Source organism: Lepus europaeus, chromosome 11, assembly GCF_033115175.1.
Source record: "Lepus europaeus isolate LE1 chromosome 11, mLepTim1.pri, whole genome shotgun sequence".
NCBI lineage: Eukaryota > Metazoa > Chordata > Mammalia > Lagomorpha > Leporidae > Lepus > Lepus europaeus.
Window position 1 is genome coordinate 35,928,903 of NC_084837.1, and position 26,356 is coordinate 35,955,258.

At 42.2% G+C, this 26,356-nt stretch overlaps 1 protein-coding gene across 2 annotated transcripts; it reads right to left on the reverse strand.

The window, feature by feature from the left end:
- Positions 1–1,931: 1,931 nt before the first annotated feature.
- On the reverse strand, positions 1,932–25,365 carry GEMIN2 (gem nuclear organelle associated protein 2). Of its 2 annotated transcripts, XM_062205239.1 has the most exons (10): positions 25,186–25,364; positions 24,747–24,831; positions 22,455–22,544; positions 22,168–22,227; positions 18,687–18,800; positions 13,832–13,876; positions 10,247–10,315; positions 9,038–9,148; positions 5,981–6,039; positions 1,937–3,951 (listed from the first exon to the last, which is right to left on the reverse strand). In XM_062205239.1, exons 1-10 carry the CDS (start codon positions 25,323–25,325, stop codon positions 3,912–3,914), a joined length of 813 nt encoding a protein of 270 aa, XP_062061223.1. In that variant the 5' UTR covers positions 25,326–25,364; the 3' UTR covers positions 1,937–3,911. The 2 variants fall into 2 exon arrangements, with proteins under 2 accessions (XP_062061224.1, XP_062061223.1); XM_062205240.1 differs by lacking the exon at positions 5,981–6,039 and having other exon boundaries at positions 1,932–3,951; positions 25,186–25,365.
- Between the last annotated feature and the right edge of the window lie 991 nt (positions 25,366–26,356).

Sequence of the window (26,356 nt, forward strand, 5' to 3'; positions counted from 1 at the left end):
TTGGCATCCTGAGATTCCACGGGGTGACCTGGACTCAGAGCTGGGTGGGGGTGATATCAACAGGGGCACCTACTAGAGGTCCTTTGATTGAAAATGTTTGCGTCTGTGGTGTAAAAAATTTTTTTTTTTGTCTCAGTATTCCTGAAAAATATCCCTATGCCAAATTGATTCACTATAAAAATTGTTTCATAATTAACAATTAGAGATCCTCCAGCTTGCTAGTAAAGAGGCAAACTACATTAAAATAATTTTTACAACTTTGTCTATTGCACTTGTAATATTGCCTTCTTAATGTTATCTGTCCTCAAGAATTTTATTCTTTGCAAGTAGCATGTGTTAGATATGTTCTCAGTTACTGTTATAGAGAAATATAAATAACAGTAGGGGTCAGCATTGTGGTGGTAGCAGGTTATGCCGCCGCCTGCAATGCCGGCATCCCATGTGCATGCTAGGAGGTGGACTTGAATATCTGCTGCTCCACTTCTGATCCAGCTCCCTGCTAATGGGCCTGGGAAAGTAACAGAAGATGGCCCAAGTGCTTGAGCCTCTGCACCCATATGAGACCCACAAAAAAATCTTGGCTCCTAGCTTTGGTCTGGCACAGCCTCAGCCATTGTGGACATTTGGGGAGTGAACCAGTGGATGGAAGATCTCTCTTGAGCTCCGACTTTAAAATGAATAAAAAATATTAGAAAAAATTAGTAATTGACATTTTATTGTATCAATACCAAAGATATCCTCCTCCAACAGATCAGCAAAAAAAATGTGAGGCTATATATACAAACTTGGGGCATGTGCTGTGGCATATCAGGTAAAGCTGCTGGCTGCAGCACCAGCATCCCATATGGGTGCCAGTTGAGGCCCAGCTACTCCCTCTTCTGATCCCGATCCCTGCTAATGTGCCTAGGAAAGCAGTGGAAGATGGCCCAAGTGCTTGGGCCCCTGCACCCGCTTGGGAGACCAGGAAGAAGCTCCTGACTTCATATTGGCTCACCTCCAGCCGTTGCGGCCATTTGGGGGAGTGAACCAGCAGATGGAAGATCTTTTTTCTCTCTGCTGCTAAATCTCCTCTGTAACTCTTTCAAATAAATCTTTTATTTAAAAAAAAGCTGGTTGATTTTAGTACAGATTGTTATCTAAACCCTTTATGGCAGATAATCCTGGCTGTGTGCCCAATAGCCACTTTCCCCTTTTTAATAGAAGCCTATTTTTGTTACAAGTGGCAGCGTGCTCAGTTTAAACACACTTTTTCTAGCTTTCTTACTGTTAGGACTGGTCATGTGTCATAACGGTCAAGTATGTAAGTTGAGGATTTCTTACAAAGTTTTGTTTCCCTGTTACAAGCAACAAGGAGCTGTGGCACCCTTTTCCCCCCCTCATGAAATAAATGCAGATGTGACTCAGGAGATAGCCAAATTGTCAAAAAGATGAAAATCGCATACTAGAAATGTGGATGCAGCCCAAGCCCTTTAACGTATTATAGAGCTGTCATAGCATCCCGAACTACTCACACCAGAATTATATGAGGAACAAAAATAATTCTTTAAAAGAAATTATTTGAAAGAGTTACACAGACAGGCAGAGAGAGAGAGAGAGAGAGAGAGAGGTCTTCCATCCAATGGTTCACTCCCCAAGTGGCCACAACAGCTGGAGCTGTGCAAATCCAAGGCCAGGAGCCAGGAGCTTCTTCCGGGTGCGGGTGCAGGGACCCAAGGACTTGGGCCATCTTCCACTGCTTTCCCAGGCCATAGTAGAGAGCTGGATTGGAAGTGGAGCAGCGGAGTCTTGAACTGGCGCCCATATGGGATGCCGGTGCTTCAGGCCATGGCGTTAGACTGCTGCGCCACAGCACCGGCCCCAAAAAAATAATTTTTCAGGGGCCAGTGCATGGCGTAGTGGGCTAAGCCTCCACCTGTGGCGCTGGCATCCCAAATGGGCTGGTTTGAGTCCCAGCTGCTTATCTTCTGATCCAGCCCTCTGCTATGTCCTGGAAAAGCAGTAAAGGATGGCCCAAATGCTTGGGTCCCTGAACTCGCATGGGAGACCCAGAAGAAGCTCCTGGCTCCTGGCTTGGGCTCAGCCCAGCTCCAGTATTTGAAGCCATTTGGGAAGTGAACCAATGGATAGGAGCCCTTTCTCTGTCTTTCCCTCTGGAAGTCTGCCTCCCAAATAAGTAAATAAAATCTTAAAAAAAATTTAAACATTAAATTTTTAAATACATTATTAACTGATGGACTCTTAGGAACTTGGAACTCTAGGTGTGGGAGCTTTTAATAAAAGTAAAAAATTTCAAAAAAAAAAGTTATGTATTACATGAAAATGTCACCACAGCATTTTCTAGCTTAGATTAACACTGAAAAATTACATACGCAACAGTGAGGGAATGTTTAAGTACTTCATGATAAAAAAAACAACTTGGACTGCCATTTGAAAATGAGCTTCATGAAGACTAACAGAAAGGATTCAAATATGAAATTTCATAGGCTCTAATTATAGCTTGTGGTAAAATTACTGGTTACCTGACCCATGGTCATCCCAAATCCCCTTTTCCTTTATACCTTCCTTTCAAGAGACTGGAAAGAAAGCCCTACCACCACTTCCCCACTTTTCTGGGAGCTAGAAGTGCTACTGTGTTTGTTTTTTTAAGGATTTATTTATTTGTCAGAGTTACACAGAGAGAGGAGAGGCAGAGAGAGAGAGGTCTTCCATCTGCTGGTTCACTTCCCAATTGGCCACAACGGCTGGAGTTGTGCTGATTTGAAGCCAGGAGCCAGGAGCTTTTTCTGGGTCTCCCATGCAGGTGCAGGGGCCCAAGGATTTGGCCATCTTCCACTTCTTTCCCAGGCAATAGCAGAGCTGTATTGGAAGTGGAGCAGCCAGGACTTGAACTGGTACCCATACGGGATGCCGGCACTGTAGGCAGTGGCTTTACCTGCTACGTGACAGCGCCGGCCCCATTACCTTGTTTTATAATTGTGACCAACAGATGTAAATAAACCTGATGTGGATTTCTGGGAAACTTCTGCTTTTATGAGAAAAAGATTAGATGTAGAAGGCTCATCTTGTACCGTTTCCTCTCTTGAATACAGAAACACTGTTTTGAATTACAGTGGACAGCATGTAATAATGTGGGAAAGGCTGAAGGAATCTCAGAGACCTTGATATTGCTGAGTCACTGAATCAATGCCAGTTTTCATCGCCTCTAGACTTGCTATGTGAGAGAGATAAATCCCTACGTGTTACTTAATGTAGGAAATATCCCAGATACAGAAATATATGTTATGACTGATATAAATAGATTGGTCAATAAAATCAAAACAGTTGACTTAACAAGAAATTTTTGAAAATGCTTTGTTGGAAAAGATTTTGTTTGTACAATAAATAATTTAAAAATAAAAGTACTGAGTTTAAATGGGAAACAATATATTGTTGTTGACTATGAACAAATCTGCCATTTAATTTAGATTAAACCAAGTACATTCATTGCCTTTTATTTTGCTCAAGAATCAATTTTAGTAACCAAAATATATTTTCAGCAAGATATTTTATGAATTATGTAAACAAACAATGAAAGAGCACCAATGACCTCTGTAAAAATCTCAGCATACATTTTTTTTTTTTATGCAGGCTGTTTTACTAATGAATGGCACTCAATTTGTTATAAACACACGTGATTGCAGAAAATTATTCAAACTGTTAATCAAAAACCAAGTGGGATTTTCCAGATATTTCAGACATTCAAATTAATACAATCTATATTCTGAGTGTCAACTTTCGTTGTACAGGTTAAGATGCAAACCCTTCACACAGCGTTGAATATGTGAAACAATCTGTGCTTGAACTGGCATTGTACTGCCTCAGTTTTAGGCTGCCTTCATCAGAAATGTCTTCAGTCCCTGAGATCAGCTACATCAAGATGGTTCATCAGCTAAGTCACGTTGGTCAAAATACCTGGATGAAAAAAGAATTTATGCATAAAAATATTAATTGCAGCACTACTTGTGGTAGCAAAAGACCACAAACAACTCAAAAGTCCATCAATAAGCAGACTGGTTAACTAAACGGAAGACTATGAAGAATGAACAAAAATTTACATTGCTACAATGTGATTTCTAGATTTACTAAGTGAAAAAAGGGCATAGAACAGATTATTTAGCATGCTACCATCTGTGTGTAGGGATGCAAACATATTTGTAGAATTTAGTACCATCTGAGGTTTCAGGCATTTATTGGGGGTCAGGGAGAGCACTGAATAACTTTAAAGAAATTGTCACGTAATCTTAAATTAGAATTGAAATATTAATTTAAACTCAAAATTTATTTTATTTTATTTTTTTTTTAACGAGGATATCCAGGGCTTTATTTTGTAATGCAGAGCAAAATTTATTTCTTTCTAAAAAAACATGCTCCCTAGCTCTGTGGACTGAACAGGCCTAAGAGCGATGACTAACTTACTTCTAGCTTCCCTCGTGTTCAAACTGTGGTCTCTAAATACCATTTCCAACTTTTACTAAGGAACAAGCATGCCAGGGGAGAAAAGACTGATTCCATATCTGGAGCCAGAAATGTCCAAGATAAATTTGAATCATGTTGGCATACCAGAAAGTAATAAAGGTTTAAGAGACCACAAAGAGTTGTGTCAAAAGGATATAGGGACAGACTTAAAGTGGTCCCACTGGTCAAAGAAGGAACAATTTGCGCATTAAAAAGAATAACGACACCAATGGATTAAAATACACCAATGTTAAAATTATTAAATAAGATAATTAAAAAATAGAAACAACCTTATTGGTTGTCTTAGGAAATTGCTAAATCACCTGTTTTTATTCCAAAATTAGTAATAAAAGGAAATAACCTAGCATGTACCATGACTTTTTATTTTTATTACTTTTTAAAATTAATTTCAGAGGCAGAGAGAGTAAGAGACAGAGCGCTCCACTCCACTGGTTCATTCTCCAAATGCTTACAATGCTTGGGGTTGGGCTGGGTTAAATCTGGGAGCTGAAATCTCAGTTCAGATCTCCTATATGGGCCGGCGCCGTGGCTCAACAGGCTAATCCTCCGCCTTGCGGCGCCGGCACACCGGGTTCTAGTCCCAGTCGGGGCACCGATCCTGTCCCGGTTGCCCCTCTTCCAGGCCAGCTCTCTGCTGTGGCCAGGGAGTGCAGTGGAGGATGGCCCAAGTGTTTGGGCTCTGCACCCCATGGGAGACCAGGAGAAGCACCTGGCTCCTGCCATCGGAACAGCGCGGTGCGCCGGCCGCAGCGCACTACCGCGGCAGCCATTAGAGGGTGAACCAACGGCAAAGGAAGACCTTTCTCTCTGTCTCTCTCTCTCTCTCTCACTGTCCACTCTGCCTGTCAAAAATAAAAAAAAAAATAAATAAATAAAAACAGATCTCCTATATGAATGCCAGGAACTGAGGCATCACCACTGCCTCCCAGGGTCTGTGTTGTCAGGAAGCCAGAGTCAGGAACCAGAGACAGGTACTGAACCTGGGTAGAAGTACCTGGGATACAGGTGACTTACTTGGTGGCTACATGCATACCCTTTAACCAGTGTCACAACTGCTAGGGCAAATGCCTCCCCCAGGTTGGTTGGTTGTTTTTGTACAAATTATATCAGGGCAACCAAACTATTAACGGGAAGTTATTATTATTTATTTATTTTTTTGGACAGGCAGAATTAGACAGCGAGAGAGACAGAGAGAAAGGTCTTCCTTTTCTGTTGGTTCACCCCCCAGATGGCTGCTACGGCCGGCGTGCTGCACTGATCTGAAGCCAGGAGCCAGGAGCTTTTAAATAAGTCCCAGGGAGAATTCTTATGTAAGACTTAAAAATCAAACATGTACTAAATAAAAATATACCCCAACTGAAAATGAACAAATGATTTAAGCAATTAAAAAATACAAATCAAAAAATTAAACATGATCTATACTCAGTGATAAATAAACAAGAAATCCAGGATTACTTAACTATACCTGCTAACCAAGCAGATTAATAAATTCAAAGCAGGAACTCTCTCATCATCTTTGTTGTCCTAAAAAAATTTCAAAAAAGAGAAAAAGAAAAAATTAAGTATAGTCTATTCTTTCCGATATTTTGAAATAAACTTTAAGATGTAAAACATGAAAATTCTGTAAGCTGATAATAACTATAACATGAAAATAGGAACTGTCAAAGAAATAAACTGTAGAATTAATGACTACTTGAGAAACGGTTGAGATACTTTTTTTTTGTTTTGTTTTTAAAGATTTATTTATTTTATTTGAGAGGTAGAGTTACAGACATGGAGGGAAAGACAGAGAGAGGTCTTCCATCTGCTGGTTCACTCCCCAAATGGCTGCAATGGAGCTGGGCTGATCCGAAGCCAGGAGCTAGGAGCTTCCTCCTGGCCACCCACATGAGTTCCAGGCCCAAGTGCTTAGGCCGTCATCCACCTCTTTGCCAGGCCACAAGCAGAGAGCTGCATTGGAAGTAGAGCACCTGGGACTCAAACTGGTACCCGCATGGGATGCTGGTGCTGCAGGTGGAGGCCTAGCCTACTATACCACAGTGCCAGCCCTAAGATCACCTTTTACAAAGATTTTGAATAGATAAACAACTAAGAATTGGAGGTTCTGAGGACAGTAATACAAGAGAGATTTTTTTCCTTGGCCTCAATTATAGGAGCAATAAAAAAAAGGCATGTCCTGACTGGGCAGTAATGAAAAACATAAACGTATTTTAAGGATGGGTCTATATTATGGCCTAGCATGTTAAACTGTTGCTTGTGACCCCAGCATTCCATTACCAGAATAGCAGTTTGAGTTCTGGCTGTTCTACTCCTGATCTAGTGGATGATGGTCAAAGTGCCTCCTTAGGCTGGCGCCGTGGCTCAATAGGCTAATCCTCCACCTGCGGCGCTGGCACCCCAGGTTCTAGTCCCGGTCGGGGCGCTGGATTCTGTCCGGGTTGCCCCTCTTCCAGGCCAGCTCTCTGCTGTGGCCAGGGAGTACAGTGGAGGATGGCCCAAGTGCTTGGGCCCTGCACCCCATGGGAGACCAGGAAGAAGCACCTGGCTCCTGTCTTCGGATCAGTGCGGTGCGCCGGCCGCAGCGGCCATTGGAGGGTGAACCAACAGCAAATGGAAGACATTTCTCTCTGTCTCTATGGCCACTCTCTGCCTGTCAAAAAAAAAAAAAAGTGCCTCCCATGTGGGAGACCCAGATGGAGTTCTTGGATCCTGGCTTTGGCCTGGCCCAGACTTGTGCGGCCCCTTGAGGAATGAATCAGCAGATGGAAGATCTTTCTTTTCTTTTTTAAGATTTATTTATTTACTTGAAAGTCAGAGTTACACAGAGAGAGAAGGAGAGGCAGAGAGACACAGAGGTATTCCATCTGCTGGTTCACTCTCCAACTGGCTGCAATGGCCAGAGCTGTGCTGATCCGAAGCCAGGAGCCAGATGCTTCTCCAGGTCTCCCATGTGAATGCAGGGGCCCAAGGACTTGGGCCATCTTATACCACATTAAATTTAGTAAGTGGAAAAATGTGTTAACATCCCTAAAAATGATTCAAAGTATGTTAGAAAAACAGAGGACAGCAGTAGTGTTTAGCCTTGAGGTGGAGACACCCACATCCCATTATGAGTGATTCCTGTCTTTGGTTCCTGAGCTTCAGCCAATAGAGACCCAGGGAGGTGGTGCTGATGGCTTAAGTAATTGGGTTCAGGTAGGAGACCTCAAATGAGTTCCCAGCTCTTCTCTTCAGTGCAGCCCAGCCCTGCCCAGCTCTGGCTGTTGCAGAATTTGGAGAATGACTCAGTAGATCTGTGTATGCATGCTATTATTTTTTTAAAAGAGAAGATAGAGCGATTCTTCTTAATTGTCTGGATCAGGGAACACATCATAGCAAGTGGTGGAATATAAGACAGATTATGAAAAATAAGTGGTACTTAGATGCAGACTGGAAGAGAATAGAAAGTCATTTTTGTGAGGGAGGAAGATCTAGCAACAAAGCTTGGGGTATATTTAGTGAATGGCCAGCACATTTTGCTTCAAGTACATGCCAAACAATAGTTGGTTTGGGTCACACTGTGGAAATTCAATGAAAATATTCTGGAGTGCTCTATAGAGACCAAGTATGTGTTTTTGGGAACAAGGAAGAGTGATAAAGAGAAAGATCAAAACTGGGCTTAATCTGGCATCAGACTAATTAATATAGTAACAGTGCAGGCATTTTTAGCCAGGCATACTGCCACTTAAGCCAAAAGCAAACACTTTTCCACAGTCCCTTATGGCTATATGACTAAATTCCAGCCAATGAACTATACAGTTAGATGTGCTTACAGAACCTCTGGGAAGGCTATTTAAAGGGGGATTGGCCTTCTTCCCTTTATTCTTTCCAGAAAAGCTGCCTGTAATGAAAACTAATGGCCGGGGCCGGCGCTGTGGCGCAGCGGGTTAACATCCTGGCCTGAAGCGCCGGCATCCCATATGGGTGCCAGTTCTAGTCCCAGCTGCTCCTCTTCCAATCCAGCTCTCTGCTTGGCCTGGGAAAGCAGTAGAAGATGGCCCAAGTCCTTGGGCCCTGCACCCACGTGGGAGACCTGGAAGAAGCTCCTGGCTTTGGATCGGCGCAGTTCCAGCCGGAGGAGCCATCTGGGGAGTGAACCATTGGACAGAAGACCTTGCTCTCTCTCTGCCTCTCCTCTCTCTGTGTAACTCTGACTTTCAAATAAACAAATAAATCTTAAAAAAAAATAATGGCCAAAACTCCTGCAGGCATCTGGAATCCTGAGATGAACCTGAGGAAGCCACATGTGGCAGAACCCAAAGGCCTGGGATACTGCTATATTACATCTTGTCTGCCTACTTCCTTTATCTGAGGACAACAATGCCACTTTATTTAAGTTGCTAGTATTTTCCACTTTCTTGTTATGTGGCCAATTCTAATTGCAACTAACAAAATATGCCAAAGGTCTCCTTTCTATTGGAATTCTTCACCACTATAAAAACTGCTGGATGCTTTCAATTTGGAAAAGTGAGGTGAAACTTACCACTAAGAGCCTCACTTCAGAGCACCTTCTTGCAAGCTGCCGAATCAATGAGTGAGCCTCAGGTAATAAAGGTTTTTCAAGACAAGCCAATAAAGCATAAAGCCATCTTCCCTAAATAGGATTAAAAAAAAACTATTAAATCACAAGTTTAAATATTCTAAGGTGTGCCTGGTTATCTGCCATGAATAAATTCATACAACTCATTACTGTGTTACCTTTAGACCCTCAGATACACTCTTTTGCAAATATCTTTAGCTGTGAAACACTGTTGGTTTCTAAAAACTAAATCTTTCAAAGATGATAAAATTTATTAAAATTAGAAAGAAAACAGGTAATTCATTTAAAAATATTCATCAAATTAACCCAACTTTTAAGGTAAAAAAAAAAATGAGTTGTGAATATAAAGCAATAAAGTAAACACAGTGTAGCATAGTTCTAACAGTGTAGAAATAGAGCCAGACTTCCCTGACTTGAGTCTGAATTCTGCCAATTACAAGCTGTATAATGTTAATTGAGTATTGCACATAACAGTTAATAAATTGTTGAGGGCCCAATGAATTATTATATGTAAGGTTCTTAGAATAATGTCTAGCATGTAGTACTTGCTGTTGTTGTTACTTCTGATCCTTTTGTGGACTGATTTCAAGGTCATTTTAGAAAATGTGTTCCAAACTTTAACCACTGCCACTGGAAGTGGTGTTTGCAGACTCCTGCCAGCCTGTGAGCACACTGTGACTGCTCAGCACTGGGATAAGTAGTTTGTACCAGGATATAAATTAACTCTTTGGTTGACATTTGTCTTCTTCCCCCTCCCCACCAAAGGAAGACTTTGTCAACGAAGAAAGCAGTATGTTGATTTACACCCTGATGTAGGTTCCTTATTGCACCACAAACAAGCATAGTTCAGATTACACGTATACTATCGTGTATCACTTAAGGACAGGGCCACATTCTGAGAAATACATTATCAGGCTATCATGTCATTATGCATACACATAGCAAGTGCTTACACAAACTAAGACTAGGCTATATAATCTTAGAGGACAACTACTATAGATGAAGCCCTCCTTGCCCAAAAACATCATGGTGTGGCACAAGGCTAGTAACACATTTGAGTATACACACACACCCACACAAATACCATACAGTCACACCTCGTGTAGCCTATGAAAATAAAACTGCATTATGAAAATAAAAAGATAACACTACCAATTCTGGAGTAAAGTCTCTTTCTCCAAACCAATTACTCAGATATTCCAAGACACTAGTTACTGTCGCCTAAAAAAAAGGGGGGGAAGGGTAGTGGCACAGAACAGTTATAATATTAGTAATAAATACTGACAAATTCAATAGGAGTTTCACTAAATTTAGTTAGAAAGCAACATTTAAGATTGTCTCCATTCTTTAGATTTCCAAAGAAAACTGACTCTTATTAATAAGAGTCACCTCTGGGAATAGCCTTTTTTTTTTTTTCCAAAAAAAATTGTATTTAAGGAATACAAACTTCAGAATTTCATAATTTAGGAATACAGTAATTCTTCTCATCATATCTGCCCTCCCTCCTACCCACGTTCCCACCCCTCTTCCCCTTCCCTCTCCCATTCCCAGTCCCATTCTCCACTAAGATCCCTTTTCTTTTCTTTTCTTTTCTTTTCTTTTCTTTTCTTTTCTTTCTTTCTTTCTCTCTCTCTTTCTTTCTTTCTTTCTTGACAGGCAGAGTGGACAGTAGAGAGAGACAGAGAGAAAGGTCTTCCTTTTTGCCATTGGTTCACCCTCCAATGGCCGCCGCGGTAGGTGCGCTGCGGCCGGTGCACCGCGCTGTTCCGATGGCAGGAGCCAGGTGCTTCTCCTGGTCTCCCATGGGGTGCAGGGCCCAAGAACCTGGGCCATCCTCCACTGCACTCCCTGGCCACAGCAGAGAGCTGGCCTGGAAGAGGGGCAACCGGGACAGGATCGGTGCCCCGACTGGGACTAGAACCTGGTGTGCCGGCGCCGCAAGGCGGAGGATTAGCCTATTGAGCCCCGGCGCCGGCTTCTTTTTTTTTTTGGACAGGCAGAGTGGATAGTGAGAGAGAGAGACAGAGAGAAAGGTCTTCCTTTGCCGTTGGTTCACCCTCCAACGGCCGCTGTGGTTGGCGCACCGCGCTGATCTGAAGCCAGGAGCCAGGTGCTTCTCCTGGTCTCCCATGGGGTGCAGGGCACAAGCACTTGGGCCATCCTCCACTGCACTCCCTGGCCATAGCAGAGAGCTGGCCTGGAAGAGGGGCAACCAGGATAGAATCCGGCGCCCCGACCGGGACTAGAACCCAGTGTGCCGGCGCCGCAAGGCGGAGGATTAGCCTATTGAGCCACGGCGCCCGTAGATCCATTTTCAATTAACTTTATACCCAGAAGATCAACTCTATACTAAGTAAAGAGTTCAACAATTTGCACACACATAAAAAAACTGTTTCTCAACAGTCGAGACAAGGGAAGGTCATTACATCTCGAAGTTAATTTTACCTTTTTTTTTGAGAAAATTAACTTTAAAGAAGCATTCAAGAATGATACATCTTTTGGGAGCAATTAGACATAACTATAACTTATGAGACATAAGACCTCCATTTAATACATTAAAAGAAAATAAGTCCTTGAGAACAAGTTTTATCATTAGTTAAGGAAGCACCTAGGAAAACAAGCAATGGAGTTGGACACTTAAGCAGATGTAAAACTTATGAGACTTAAAACATATCCTTCACTTAATACACTAAAACAAAATAAATCTTTGAGAACTATGATAATACAACTCTTTGAGGAGAGAGGTCTTGCATGGGAAGTTAGTGCACAGTGACTCCTGTTGTTAATTTAACAATTAACACTCTTATGTATGATGTCAGTAATCACCTGAAGCTCTTGACAAGTGCTGCCTAAGGTATGTAAGCCTTTTGAATTCACAAACTCCATCAGAACTGTATGGACTTATTTTTTTTTACTGTATAAACATAGGTCTTATAAGTTATAGATACCTATAACTAATTGCTCACAAAAGATGTATCATTCTTGGGTGCTTCTTTAAAGTTAATTAAGTCAGAATTTGTCAAAATTGAGACAAGGCCATAAGCAAAGTAGAAGTTCTCTCCTCCCTGCAGAAAAAAGTACATCCTTCTTTGATGACCACTTCTTCTACTGGAGTTTCACTCACAGAAGTCCTTCATGTAGGACATTTTTTGCCACAGTGTCTTGGCTTTCCATGCCTGAAATGAACTCCATGGGCTTTCCAGGTAGTCCAGAATGCTTTAAGGGCTGATTCTGCGGTCAGAGTGCTACTTAAAGCAATTGTCATTCTATCAGTCTGCTGTATGGACTGCTGCCCATGTTGGAGCATTCACTCCTTTTTAATTCTATTATTATAGAAATGTTGGGCCGGCGCCATGGCTTAACAGGCTAATCCTCCGCCTTGTGGCGCCGGCACACCGGGTTCTAGTCCCGGTTGGGGTGCCGGATTCTATCCCGGTTGCCCCTCTTCCAGGCCAGCTCTCTGCTATGGCCCAGGAAGGCAGTGGAGGATGGCTCAAGTCCTTGGGCCCTGCACCCGCATGGGAGACCAGGAGAAGCACCTGGCTCCTGGCTTCAGATCAGCGCATGCGCCAGCCGCGGCGGCCATTGGAGGGTGAACCAATGGCAAAAAGGAAGACCTTTCTCTCTGTCTCTCTCTCTCACTATCCACTCTGCCTGTCAAAAAAAAAAAAAAAAAAGAAATGTAATCCAGACACTTAATACTATTTATATGAATGCTTTAACACTTAAAATGCTATTTTTACCACCCAGCTTAAGGGGATTTGGGGTGGGAATAGGCTTCTAAGACAAATATTCCTATACTTTCAAATATCAATGAATGCCTTGATTAAAATACTAGGATTTAGTTTGTAACTACTAACATAATTTAAAACTATTTGGAAAACTTTACAAACTCTTGAAAAAAGAGTCTTTACCTTTAGTCCATTTCTCAATTCAAAACAAAGTACAAATCTGAAGAAACAAATCTAGAAAGACCTGTTTTACAGCTATACAGGTAGAATTTATCAAACTCTTGAAAAAACATCCTGTGGCTTATTCAATTATGGCTTACCAAAAAACCCACACTGATAGAATTTACAATGACAGCTACAGTATCTTCATACAAATGATCAAGTATGTGAAACTGGCACCCTACTGTATGATTTCCAACAGAGTATGAGCATTAAAAAGAAAAAGACATTTTCCAAAGGTACACAATGCTCTGTGAAGGTAAAACAGTTAAATAATTTATTTGCTTTTTAAATAGCTACAAACACCATTCCTAAATGACTGAATAAACTTATTTCTCCTCTTCTGATGCAAGAAATTCTGTATTTCCATCTTAAAGAAATGTGGAGGACATTTAGAAATACAAACAGTAATCTAACCTTACTATTTAAGTCAAGTCCCAGAATCTAAGATTAAGAACTGAAAGGCACACAATACTTTAGCACTGTTACTAAGAGCATGGGCTTTGGAGTTAGATCTACCAGGACACTGAATCCCAGTGCTGCCGTTTATTTGTTCAAAAACCACCTGCAATCACTTAACCTCAAATTTTATTTCTCACTTATAAAAAAAAGATATTACGAACTCCTGACATAGGGTTGTAGTGAGAAATAAACAAGAACCACTGAAGAGCTTAGGACAAGGTCTTACACATTTTAAGTGTTCAGTAACTGTATTCAAATACTTTCTCACATTGCAAACAACAGAATGCAAAAAGGGCACATATCCATAGCATTAGATAGATTTTACCTGATTCATTCTGCTAACAATACTGAGCAAAGGAGGAAAACCAATCTGAAAGAGAAGATGAGACCGAAATTTACCAAATGGCACTGTACGGAGGGCTTCATTTTTAAAAAAATGTATTCTTTTTTTAAGATTATTTACAACAGTTGTTTGGAAACAAAGAACAGATAAGAGGAAATTCCTTCCCTGCTCACTGTAAAGAGACATCCCAGGGACTACCACACTGATGACACCACAGAAATAATGTCTTCAAATTTGAATACATAAATTGTAAAGGGTTTTTTTTTTTTTTTTTTTTAAAGATTTAGTTATTTATTTGAAAGTCAGAGTTACACAGAGAGAGGAGAGCCAGAGAGAGAGAGAGATCGATCTTCCATTTTCTGGTTCACTCCCCTACAGGCCACACAGTTGGAGCTGTGCCAGTCTGAAGCCAGGAGCTAGGAGCTTCTTCCAGGTCTCCCACGTGGGTGCAGGGGCCCAAGGATTTGGATTTGGGCCATCTTCTCCTGCTTTCCCAGGCCATAGCAGAGAGCTGGATCAGAAGTGGAGCAGACAGGTCTTGAATCAGCACCCATAGGGACAGTGCTTCAGGCCAGGACGTTAACCAGCTGCACCACAGCACTAGCACCAAGTATGGTCTTAATAACTAAAATGTTGAACTATAAAGTTTAAAACAAGATACTATTTGAAAAAATTAACTTATTAAATACTGTGGGACCAGTATCGTGGTGCATTGCTAAGCTACTAGTTACGTGCCTGCATTCCACTTTAGAATGCCAGTTTGAGTCCTGGCTGTTGCACTTCCCATCCAGCTTCTTGCTAATGCACCTGGGAAGGCAGAAGATGTTGGCCTGGGGAATTGGGCCCCTACCACCCTCATGGGAGACCTGGATGAAGCTTCAGGCTCCTGGCTTCAGCCTGGTCTGGTGCTGGTCATTGCAGCCATCTGGGGAGTGATCCAGCGGAATGACAGCTCGCTCTCCTCTCTCTCGCTCCCTCTCTCTTTCAAAATAAATAAATAAATAATTTTTTTCCTTTAAGATTTATTTATTTGAAAGGCAGAGTTATAGAGAGGCAGAGGCAGGGAGAGAGAGAAGTCTTCCATCCGCTGGTTCACTCCCCAGATGGCTGCAACGGCCAGAGTTGCGTCAATCCGAAGCCAGGAGCCAGGAGCTTTTTCCTGGTCTCCCACATGGGTACAGGGGCCCAAGAACTTGAACCATCATCTGCTTTCCCAGGCAATAGAAGAGAGCTGGATTGAAAGTAGAGCAGCTGGGACTCCAACCGGCGCTCGTATGGCATGCTGGCACTGTAGGTGGCAGCTTTAGCCGCTATGCCAGAGCACTGGCCCATAAATAAATAAATAATCTTAAGAAAAATATTATCCAAAGGGCCAGTATTGTGGCACAGCAGGTTAAGCCACTGCCTACAATGCCAACCTCCCTTGTAAATCCTGGCTGCTCTACTTCTGATCCAGCTACCTGCTCATGTGCCTGGGAAAGCAGTGGAAGATGGGCCCAAGTACTTGGGGCCCTGCCACCCACATGGAAGATGTGGATGAAGTTCCAGGATCCAGGCTTCAACCTGGGCCTTGTGGCCATTTGGGGGTTGAATCAGCAGCTGGAAGCTCTCTAACTCTGCCTTTCAAGTAAATCAATAAATCTTAAAAAAAAATTATCCAGGCTGGCGCCGTGGCTTAACAGGCTAATCCTCGGCCTTGCGGCGCCAGCACACCGGGTTCTAGTCCCGGTTGGGGCACCGGATTCTATCCCGGTTGCCCCTCTTCCAGGCCAGCTCTCTGCTATGGCCTGGGAAGGCAGTGGAGGATGGCCCAAGTGCTTGGGCCCCGCATCCGCATGGGAGACCAGGAGAAGCACCTGGCTCCTGGCTTCGGATCAGCGAGATGCACTGGCCGCAGTGGCCATTCAAGTGTAAACCAGCGGTAAAAGGAAGACCTTTCTCTCTCTCTCTCTCTCTCTCACTATCCACTCTGCCTGTCCAAAAAAAAAAAAAAAAAAATTATCCAAAGAATAACTTTCTTGTGTAAGAAAGCATCAAATTAACTTTGCTGAAGGTCTGAGACTATATAGATTCCTCTATTAAGTGTAAGAATGCCTATTTTGCCAGCCTATACATTGTATATTGATTTTTGCCAATATATTATCTGAAAAATAGCTCAGTATAGTTCTATTTCTGTTTTTTTTTTTTCTATTTCTGTTTTTTATTTTTTAAGATTTATTTTTATTTATTTGAAAGACAGAGTTACAGAGAGCGGTAGAGACAGAGAGAGAGGCCTTCCATCCGCTGGTTCACTCCCCAGATGGCCACAATGGTTGGAGCTGCGCCGTTCCAAAGCCAGAAGTCGGGAGCTTCTTCCAGGTCTCCCACGTGGGTGCAGGGGCCCAAGGACTTGGGCCATCTTCTCCTGCTTTCCCAGGCCACAGCAGAGAGCTGGATCAGAAGAAGAGCAGCCGGGACTAGAACTGACACCCTTATGGCAGGGCTTTATCCCCCTGTGCCACAATGCCAGCCCAGTTATATTTCTATTAAAATGGAAGCTGGGCATCCAGTCATACAGAAACAAATTGTTATTTCCTTTCTGTGGGATGTATGATCTTTTGCTTCTTGTTTTTGTTTGATATGTCTGTGTGTGAGGTGACTCTTGGCCTTTTAAATGATTTTTGGAGCTGTGTATATTTAAAAAAAAAATTTATGTATTTGAAAGGCAGAGTGAAAGAGAGAGGGTGAAAAACAGAGTCACATTTTCCATCCATTGGTTCACTCCTCAAATGTCCACAATGACTGGGTTGGTCCAGGCAGAAGCCAGGAGCCTAGAACTCCATCTTGGTCTTCCACATGGGTGGCAAAGACCTAAGTACTTGAGTTATCCTTTTCTTTCTTCCCTGGCACTCCAATAGGGAAGTGGATCCAAAGAGGAGCATTAGGGGCTGGAATTGGCACCCAATATGGGATGCCAGCTTCCCCAGCAGCAGCAACCAGATGTACCACAACAGTGGCTCCCTGCAGTGGGTTTTATAGAAACATCTACCGGGCCCAGTGCCATGGTGCACTGGTTAATCTTCTGCCTGCAGCGCCGGCATCCCATATGGGCATTGGTTCTAGTCCTGGCTGCTCCTCTTCCAGTCCAGCTCTCTGCTGTGGCCTGGGAAAGCAGTGGAAGATGGTCCAAATCCTTGGGTCCCTGCACTCATATGGGAGACCAGGAAGCAGCACCTGGCTCCTGGCTTCAGATTGGTGCAGCTCCAGTCATTGCGGCCATCTGGGGAGTGAACCAACGGACGGAAGACCTCTCGCTCTGTCTCTGCCTCTATCTGTAACTCTGTCTTTCAAATTAATAACCAATGGATGGAAGACCTTTCTCTGTTTTTCCCTCTCACTGTCTGTAACTCTACCTCTCAAATAAATAAATAAATAAATAAAATCTTAAAAAAAAAAAATCTACCTACTTGAGATCAGGTGAATCCTGAAGGACAAGGAGTAGGCCACATAATTTATGACTGAAGCCATGTCAAACTTAGATTTTTTAAAAAAAATAATTTATTTGAAAGGCAGAATTACAGAGAGAGGAGAGACAGAGAGATCATCTATCTGTTGGTTCATTCCCCAGAAAGCTGCAACATCCAGGCCCAGTCCAGGCTGAGGCCAGGAGCCAGGAGCTGCCTATTTAAAATTTATTTATTTATTTTTAAGATTTATTTATTTAGGGGCTGGTGCTGAGGTGTGGCGGGTTAAAGCCCTTGCCTGAAGCACTGGCATCCCATATGGGCGCTGGTTCTAGTCCCTGCTGCTCCTCTTCCAATCTAGTTCTCTGCTATGGCCTGGGAAAGCAGCAGAAGATGGCCCAAGTTCTTGGGCCCCTGCACTCACGTGGGAGACCCAGAAGAAGCTCCTGGCTCCTGGCTTGAGATCGGCCCAGCTCCGGCTGTTGTGGCCATCTGGGGAGTGAACCAGTGGATGGAAGACCTCTCTCTCTCTGTCTCTGCCTCTATCTGTAACTCTGTCTTTCAAATTAATAAAATAAATCTTTAAAAAAATTTATTTATTTGAAAGGCATGATTACAGAGAGAGAGGAAGAGACACACACAGAGAGTTATCTTCCATTTGCTGGTTCACTCCTCAAAAGGCGACAATAGCCAGGGCTGGGCCTGGCCAAACCCAGGAGCCAGAAGCTTCTTTTGGGTCTCCCACTTGGGTACAGGGGCCTAGCACTAGGGCCATATTCTGGTGATTTTCCCAGGTCATTAGCAGGGAGCTGGATCGGAAGTGAGCAAACATGAACCAGGATGCTGCGTTGCAGGCGGTAGCTTTATCTGCTATACCACAACACTGGCCCCCTAATAAATACATTCTTAACATTTCCTCTCCAGAATAGGCAACTTACTGAAAATTTTAAAGCCATCTCTCTAATTATGTAATGTTTTCTTAAGTACTCTTAACTCAATGTTTAACCTGTGCCTAATCATTTCCACAAATTAATTCCTATCTAACTCAAAATTCTTCTACAACTGAGACATGAGATATTAAGTCAACATACAATACGCCACAGTGAATTGTTTCAGGAACTAGTCTGCCACTCTGTAGGTTATACTCAATAAAATAAATGAAAGATTGACAATATTTCATGTAAACAGCTAGTCAGTAAATATTCAGGCGACATATTATTTCTCACATTTTGTATGTTACTTTTTTTACAATGCTTTAAAAACACAAAAATCGTTCTTAGTTCATGGGGTATAGAGAAACAGGCTACAGACTTGATTTGGCCCAGGTTGTACTTACACTAAGTAAGACACCAAAATTAAAATGCTATGCTTTGTTTATCTGCATTATTACCTACTTGCACATAATCAATTCCAGGGCTTTCATTTGTAGGTGGTCCAACAGCCCCTTCAGCACATAACCTTTCACCCAGACAAAATTTTTTCCAGCCTTCTTCATCTTCAGACTTTGGCTAAGAGGAAAAAAAGGAATTAATTTTCCTGTACTTATTTTTTATTTTGAACATTAAAAAAAGAATCCCCCAATTCTTAGCAGCTCAACACAAATATATGGGGTCAGTTATGGGCAGAAATGTGTGTCCCCCCAAAAAAAAGAAATGTGTGTCCCCAAAATTCATATATTGAAGCCCTAGCTTCTAATATCTCAGAAGGTGACTATATTTGAAGTTAGGAAGAAGTGATTAAAGTCATGTAATTAAGGTAGTCTCTGATCTAATCCCAGGGTGTCTTACAACTTTAAAATTTTTTTCTTTTTTCTTTTAATGTTTAAAAATTTGAAAGACAGAAGAGGAGTAAGAGCAAGCCAGAGTGGGTGGGGGATATTCCATCATTGGTTCACTCTCCAAAAGCCTGCAAAAGCTGGGGTTAGGTCAGGTGGAAGCCAGGAACACAACCTGGGTCTCCAGTATGGGTAGCAGGGACCCAAATACTGGAGCATCACTTGTGGCCTCCCAGAGTGCATATTAGCAGGAAAGTAGGATTGGAAGCAGAGGTAGGACTCGAACCTGGGGATGGAGGCATTCCAAGTAATGACTTAAACCGCTGTGCCAACAACCCAGCCCTCAGTGGTTTCTTTTTAAGAGGAACTTTGGATACACAAAGAAACCTGGGATTTACATGCACAGAGAAAATGCACGTGAAGACAAAACAAAAGGAAAGAAGCCATCTGTCAGGGAGAGAAGCCTTAGAAAAAACTGACTGTTGACATTTACATTTTGTTCTTGAATTTTTAGCCTTCAAGATCGTGAAAATCAGGACATTTGTTTAAGCCGTTTAGTTACTTATGGCAGTTATAGAAATTACAGTGCTTGGGCGGATACAATATATGTGGGACATGCTTACTTTACATCACATTTTAATGCACATTGGCAAGGGTATGTTCAAAAGAGGATAATAAAGATAGAAATCATTGTGGAGTGGGGCCAGCACTGGCACTGTGACGTAACAGGTAAAGCTCCCACTTGCAGCGCTGGCATCCCATATGGGCACCGGTTCGAGTCCCGGCTGCTCCACTTCTGATCTAGCTCTCTGCTATGGCCCAAGTGCTTGGACGCCTGCTCCCAGGTAGGAGAAGAAACTCCTGGCTCCTGGCTTCGGATCAGCGCAGCTCTGACCATTGCGGCCAATTAGGGGGTGAATCAGTGGATGGAAGACCTCTGCCTCTCCTTCTCTCTGTGTAACTCTGACTTTCAAATAAATAAATAAATCTTTAAAAAAAGAAAGAAAGAAATCCATCCATCCATCCATCAATCAAGAAGTGTGCAGCAGTTGCTGCAGTGTAGCAGATATAACTACTGTTTGCAATACCCGCCTCCCATATTGGAGTGCCCCTTCATGTCTGAGCTACTTTGTTTCCCATCCAGTTTCTTGCTAATAGGCCTGGGAAGGCAGTGGATGATGATCCAAGTACCTGGGCCTCTGCCACCCATATAGGGAGACTTGGATGGAGTTCGTGGCTCCTGGTTTTGGCCTGGCCCAGCCCTGGCCGCTGTGGCCATTTGAGAAGTCAACCAGCAGATGGAAGATCTCTCTCCTTGTTCTCAACCTCCCAGTGAGCCTGTCACTCTGCCTTTCAATTAAGTAAATCTTTTTAAAAATACACAGTAGGTGCTTGATAAATCAATAAATAAATGTTTATATATATTTACGTAGTTGCCATCAGCATGTACTTCTAAAATTTTCATTTTTTAAACACGTTTACTTTATAATACTCTACTGTAGTGATGGACTGCTCTGATTCAACAGTTGATTGAATCAATTGTGTGATGTCATGTGGGTGGCAGGTGCTCAAGTACTTAAGCCATCACTTGCTGCCTTCTCAGGAGCATTTAGCAGGATGTTGGATTGGAAATGGAGCAGGTGGGACTTGAAGTAGCACTCTGATACAGGATCCTGGTGTTGTAACCAGCTTTTTTTTTTTTTTTTTTTTTTGAGGATATCCAGGGCTTTATTTTGTAATGCAGAGGCCACACCGTGGCCCCAACCCCACTTCCCACCCTGCAGTTCTTAAATGTTTACCACTCTAGGAGACCCAGCAATCCCCTTCATGATCTTTTGAAGATCATTGAACTTGTAACCAGCTTCTTGACCTCCTGTGCCATGATGCTAGTCCCTCTCCCAATTTCTTTTTATTCAGGACTCTTGAAGAACTTAAAATTATCTTTAAGCTGATAAAACACAGGAAAGACAACTTTCTTATATGGCTGATTGGCTTAATTACTGTCACTTTATTGTGAAATAGATATGATCCCTTACAAATATATGGGTTTACTGCATGACACCATTAATTCATCAGGAAAATCCAACAAGTCTTTAAAAATTTTTGTTAAAGTTTATTTTTAGGGGCTGGTGCTGTGGTGTAGCGGGCTAAGCTGCCACCTGCAGTGCTGGCATCCCACATAGGCACCAGTTTGAGATCCGGCTATTCCACTTCCAATCCAGCTCTCTGCTATGGCCTGGGAAAGCAGTAGAAGATGGCCCAAGTCCTTGGACCCCTGCACCCATGTGGGAGACCCAGAAGAAGCTCCTGGATCCTGGCTTCGGATTGGTGCAGCTCCAGCCACTGCAGCCAACTGGGGAGTGAACCATCTGACAGAAGACCTCTCTCTCTCTCTCTGTCTCTCCTTCTCTCTCTGTGTAACTCTGACTTTCAAATAAATAAATAAATCTTTAAAAAATTATTTGTTTCTATTATTTATTTGAAAGGTAGACAGACATACACACATAGACAAAAACAAAGAAAAAGAGAGGAAGACAGAAAGAGAGTTCTTATCAGTTGTTTCATTTCCCAAATGTTCCCAACGGTCAAAGGTAGGCCAGGCTGAAGCCTGAAGCAAGGGACTCAATCCAGGTCTCCCATGTGGTTAGCAAGGAGCCTTCCAACTCGAGCCATCAACCCCTGCCTCACAGGGTGTGTATTAGCAGGAAGCTAATGTACAGCCATGACTCCATCCCAGGCACTCTGATACAGGAGGCAGGCATACCATTAGTCCCAATACCCATCTTCCAATGAACCTTTATTCAATCTTTTTGTAAATCATGAAAATGTACTTATTTTATAAAAAGTAAACATCCCAAAGAAACCATAAAGACTTGCAGAGGCCAACCAGTTACCCATCCCAATCCCTCAAGACACTGTGCATTAAAATTATCATGAAAGTAACACCTTACATTACTGACTACTCGCATAACAGAACTACTACTATTAATGGTATATGGAAGAGATTGAAAATAATATGGACCAAGAAAGTGGATCTTTAAAGACTGGAGGTAAATACAGACTATTTCAAGTAGTTTACAAATTGAGTTGAGATTACATACCATGGTCACATTACTATCCAACTGTTGTGACTTCCAGTGACTTCTATGTTTGTTTACACTCTAAAGGAAGAAAAGTTAAGACAGTGATCTTCTGAGAACAGTAACCTGAAGAGCAATCAATTTCTGCATAAGATTCCTAAAATTTGGAAAACAGGTTTCAAACTGTATGCTACATAGTGATTATAAATTGGTAATGGATTCACAAATATTCTGCATACTTCAGAATCCTAAATCTTATTTTTCCAAATACAGTCGAAGAAATCAATCTGATGAAATGTGATACTTACCCGTCGAACAGTTGAAAACTGTGACACTTGTTGCTGTTGCCACTGAAGTGTTGGGGAATAACCTTCAGGGGCAGGCTGGCATCCTGAAAGCTAGAGATCAGTTCACAGGCGTTAGGTTCAATGTTAGTGTTATAACTAGAATCCATGCTCTGTAAGGTACATGTAAAACTAAGATGTAGTGTAACTAAGATCTAAGACAAAAAGTACATTTTGCAGTCACACAAAAGTAGGCCTTTCACTGCACTATTTATGTCTTGGTTTAAAATGTAAGAAAAAAGATCCCTAGTATTTTACTTAATAAGAGAAATCTGGAATGGTTTATAGTTGGGAGTTTCTAAGAAATTAAATGACATGATCTCTGGAAATACAATCTAAGCCTACATTTCTATAATAATAAAACTGAAACAAAAAATATTCAGAATAAAGAGTTTTGGTATGCACAAAATGAACTCAAATAATTTGAAGACATGACTTTAAAAGAAGTCTACTTTTGTTTACCAAAAGAGTATATAGTCCATAATTGATCACATAGGACTGTTCTGAAATAAAACTCAGTAGGGTCACTTTTTTAAAGTAAGATATATACTACATGTTCCACAAACTAAAAAACTTATGAAAAGGAATTATATGAACCATTAGTGTCTGATGAGAAGTGGGTAGGCCTCACAATTAAGATGCCTGTGTCTTACACTGGTGTGCCTGGGATTGACTCCCTGCTCTGGCTCCAAACTCAAACCTTCTGCTAATGCAGACCTTGGGAGACAGTGGCGGTAGCTCAAATAATTGGGTTCTGGCCTCCAAGGTGGGAGACCAGCATTGTACTCCCAACTTCCATTTTAGCCCAATCCTGGGCATTTGGAGAATGAACCAGTAGATGGAAGTACTCCCTCCCTCTCTTTCTAACAATAGTAATAATAAATTAATATTTAAAACATTCATAATTTTAAATATCAGATAAAGAAATTACTTAGAATGTAGAAAGAAAAGGATATACCAGTATTAGTAAAAAATGTAAAATGCCATTCTTTCTTTGGTCTTGGGTTAAATATAATTTAGATATATCTAAATTAGGTAGACTTTCCATGACTATTCCAACTAAAGTAATTCTCCCTCCGTCCCTCCCCAAGGTTTATTTATTTACTTGAAAATCAGAGTGACAGAAAAAGAGGGAGAAACAGAGACAGAGAAGACAGAGAGATCCTATATCTGCTGGTTCACTCCCCAAATGGCCCCAAGAGCCAGGGCTCGGCTGGCCAAAGCCACAAGACAGGAGTTTCTTCCAAGTCTCCCACATGGGAGACAGGGGATCCAGCGCCTGGGCCACCCTTTACTGTTTTCCCAGGTGCACCATCAGTGGGGCAACTGGGACCCAAACTGGTGCCCATATAGGATGCCAGCACTGCAGACAGCAGCCTAACCCTTTGCTCCACAGCACTGGCTCCTGGTTTATTTCTCAAAAGTTGGCAACAGCTGGGGCTGGGTCAAAGTTAGGAACTCCATGCAGGTCTCCCATGTGGGTGGCAGGAACTCAAATACTTGGGCCATGATCTGCTGCTTCCCAAGTGTATTATTGGAAAGCTGGATCAAAAGCAGAGTAACCAGCACTATTATATGGGTATCCCAAGCCATAGCTTAACCTGCTGCACCACAATGCCCACCTGGGTTCTGCTTTTTATTATCACAGATATTTATTTTCTTCACGGCAATATTCACAATACATAATTTTAATTTTTTGTTTGTTTACTCTGACTTCTTCAGGAGAATGTAAGCTCTATCAGGGTAGGCATCTTTTATCCCTTCCTGTATTGTAGTCCCAGAGCCTGGCACAACCTAGTCACAACAAAAATAACTATTTCTCCTACTTGCTGAATAAATAAGTAAAAGTGTCCATAAGTAGAAATGCACATAACCAGAGAAGCCTAAGGGATCACCTTTCTATTCTTAGAAAAACAAAAACCAGCCAAATTCAGAACATGCAAACTACACTCAATAAACACCAGAGCCGTAATTATGAAAACGTAACTGGAAAAAGGTTCCTTAAAAATAAAAGTGCAAGTAGCCTATTTAAAGGCTCCTTAGGTATTGGGTCACGTCCCTAAAGTAAGATGAGCAAGTCTTCATGTAGACTCCAGGGTCACGAAAAGGTTCTCGCGAGGCGGCAGAGGCAAAGCGTGCAAGCCAATGCCTAACTCCAGGGGAAGCAGTCAACTCTCACCTACACCACAGCTTATACTCTCAGATATTATAGGAATGTGTGTGTCAGGGAAATCCCCATAAGATTATAAAACTCACGGAAACATTCACACTCTGCTTCCTTTTCAACTTCTTTGGGTCAATCTGAGCTACCACAACATCTGGACATTGAGCTGCTTCGATCCTACAAATAAGCAATAAATGCAACAAATTTAATGACTATCGCGCTTTGTTCGCGTGCAGTAAAACAAGCGATCCACTTCCACAGTTCATTAGGAAATTAAAAAAAAAAAAATCCAGAATTCCAACTGGGGTACTAAACACGGGATGTCTGACATTATCTGGATTGAAGGCAAAGAAATCCAAGAACACACATCTCGGTATCCGTTATCAAGTTAAAAGGAAACGCCACTTGGGATGTAACCCCGAGATGCTGAGCAGAAACTGGGACAACAGGGACGGGACTTTTTGGCACCACGGGCCGTGCCCAGCGGTAGGGGGAACGACGAGCCCACCCGCACGGGGCCAAAGCACTCACTGGACCCGCCTCAGGTACTCCTGCGGCGTCCTTGGGGGTACCGAGGGATCGAAACCCTCCGTCAAGTCGCAAGGCTCCACCGGCAACAGCCGGGGCATCAACTCTTCCACCGCCGACTCCGAGGCAGGTACCCACGCCATAGCTTTCAATCCAGCTGATCCCGCCCTGCGCGTGCGCCTAGTCTAGGTCATGGCGCAGGCGCACAAGTAGGTATTTTTTGGCGCGCTGCAGAGCCTGCGGCAGTGTCTAGAAAGCGTAAGTGCGCATGAGCAGAGGCACTGCTTGCCTGGAGGTTAAGGCTTCAGTGGGAAAATGAGCCGCAGGTTTGGTTCCTGGAAGTTGTTCTAAAGTGGTTTTCGGGTTTTCACATCGTGTTCTCTCGTTTAAGGCTGGAGTAAAGACTGAGGGTTATTAACTTCTATTCATCCCTATTAGTGCAGGATCCTTAAACGCTTTAGGATCAAATAACGTATTTGCATAATTATCATTTTTGGAGCTCTAAATTCTTAAACACCTAGGAAAATCGTTTTATAAATTTCCTCATTTAATTCTCACGACAACCCTGTGAAGAAGCTAGTATTATTTCGTTTTCGAGGGGGAAGAAGTCGACATAAAAAGTAGTTAAGTTCTACAACTGTGATTTTCTTCCAAGCAATTACAACCCTGATACCAAATGAATGAAAAAAAATCTCTTTGCTTAAATACAAATAATCAAAGATAAAACTAGCACCAGCATTCAGAAATTACCATTATTAATATTAGGTCAATCCTGTGAGGTGGATACTATTATTATTTTTATTATATAAGTGTGCAAACAAGACAGAAATGAATTAACTTGTTCTGAGTCACAAAGTGCAAGAAACAATGGAAGTATTATATCTGATCTTTTGTAAACAGACTCTGAGGGAATGCAATTGACCTTTATTTTTTAACGTGTATGTTTACTTTTAAGACTTTTTTTTTTTTTTGGCACTGCCTTTAGCTTTCCAACCAGGATGTAACTCATTTAATTGAAGATAAAGGAAGAACAGTTCTTAAAAGTGAAGAGCTAAGAAACTAGTAGTACTTACCAATTGTAGCTACACAGTTGCTGTCAAACTGGAAAGTTATTTGATCAAAAATTTTTCACTGGGGTGGGCATTGTGGTGCAGCTGTTAAGCTGCTTGGGTCA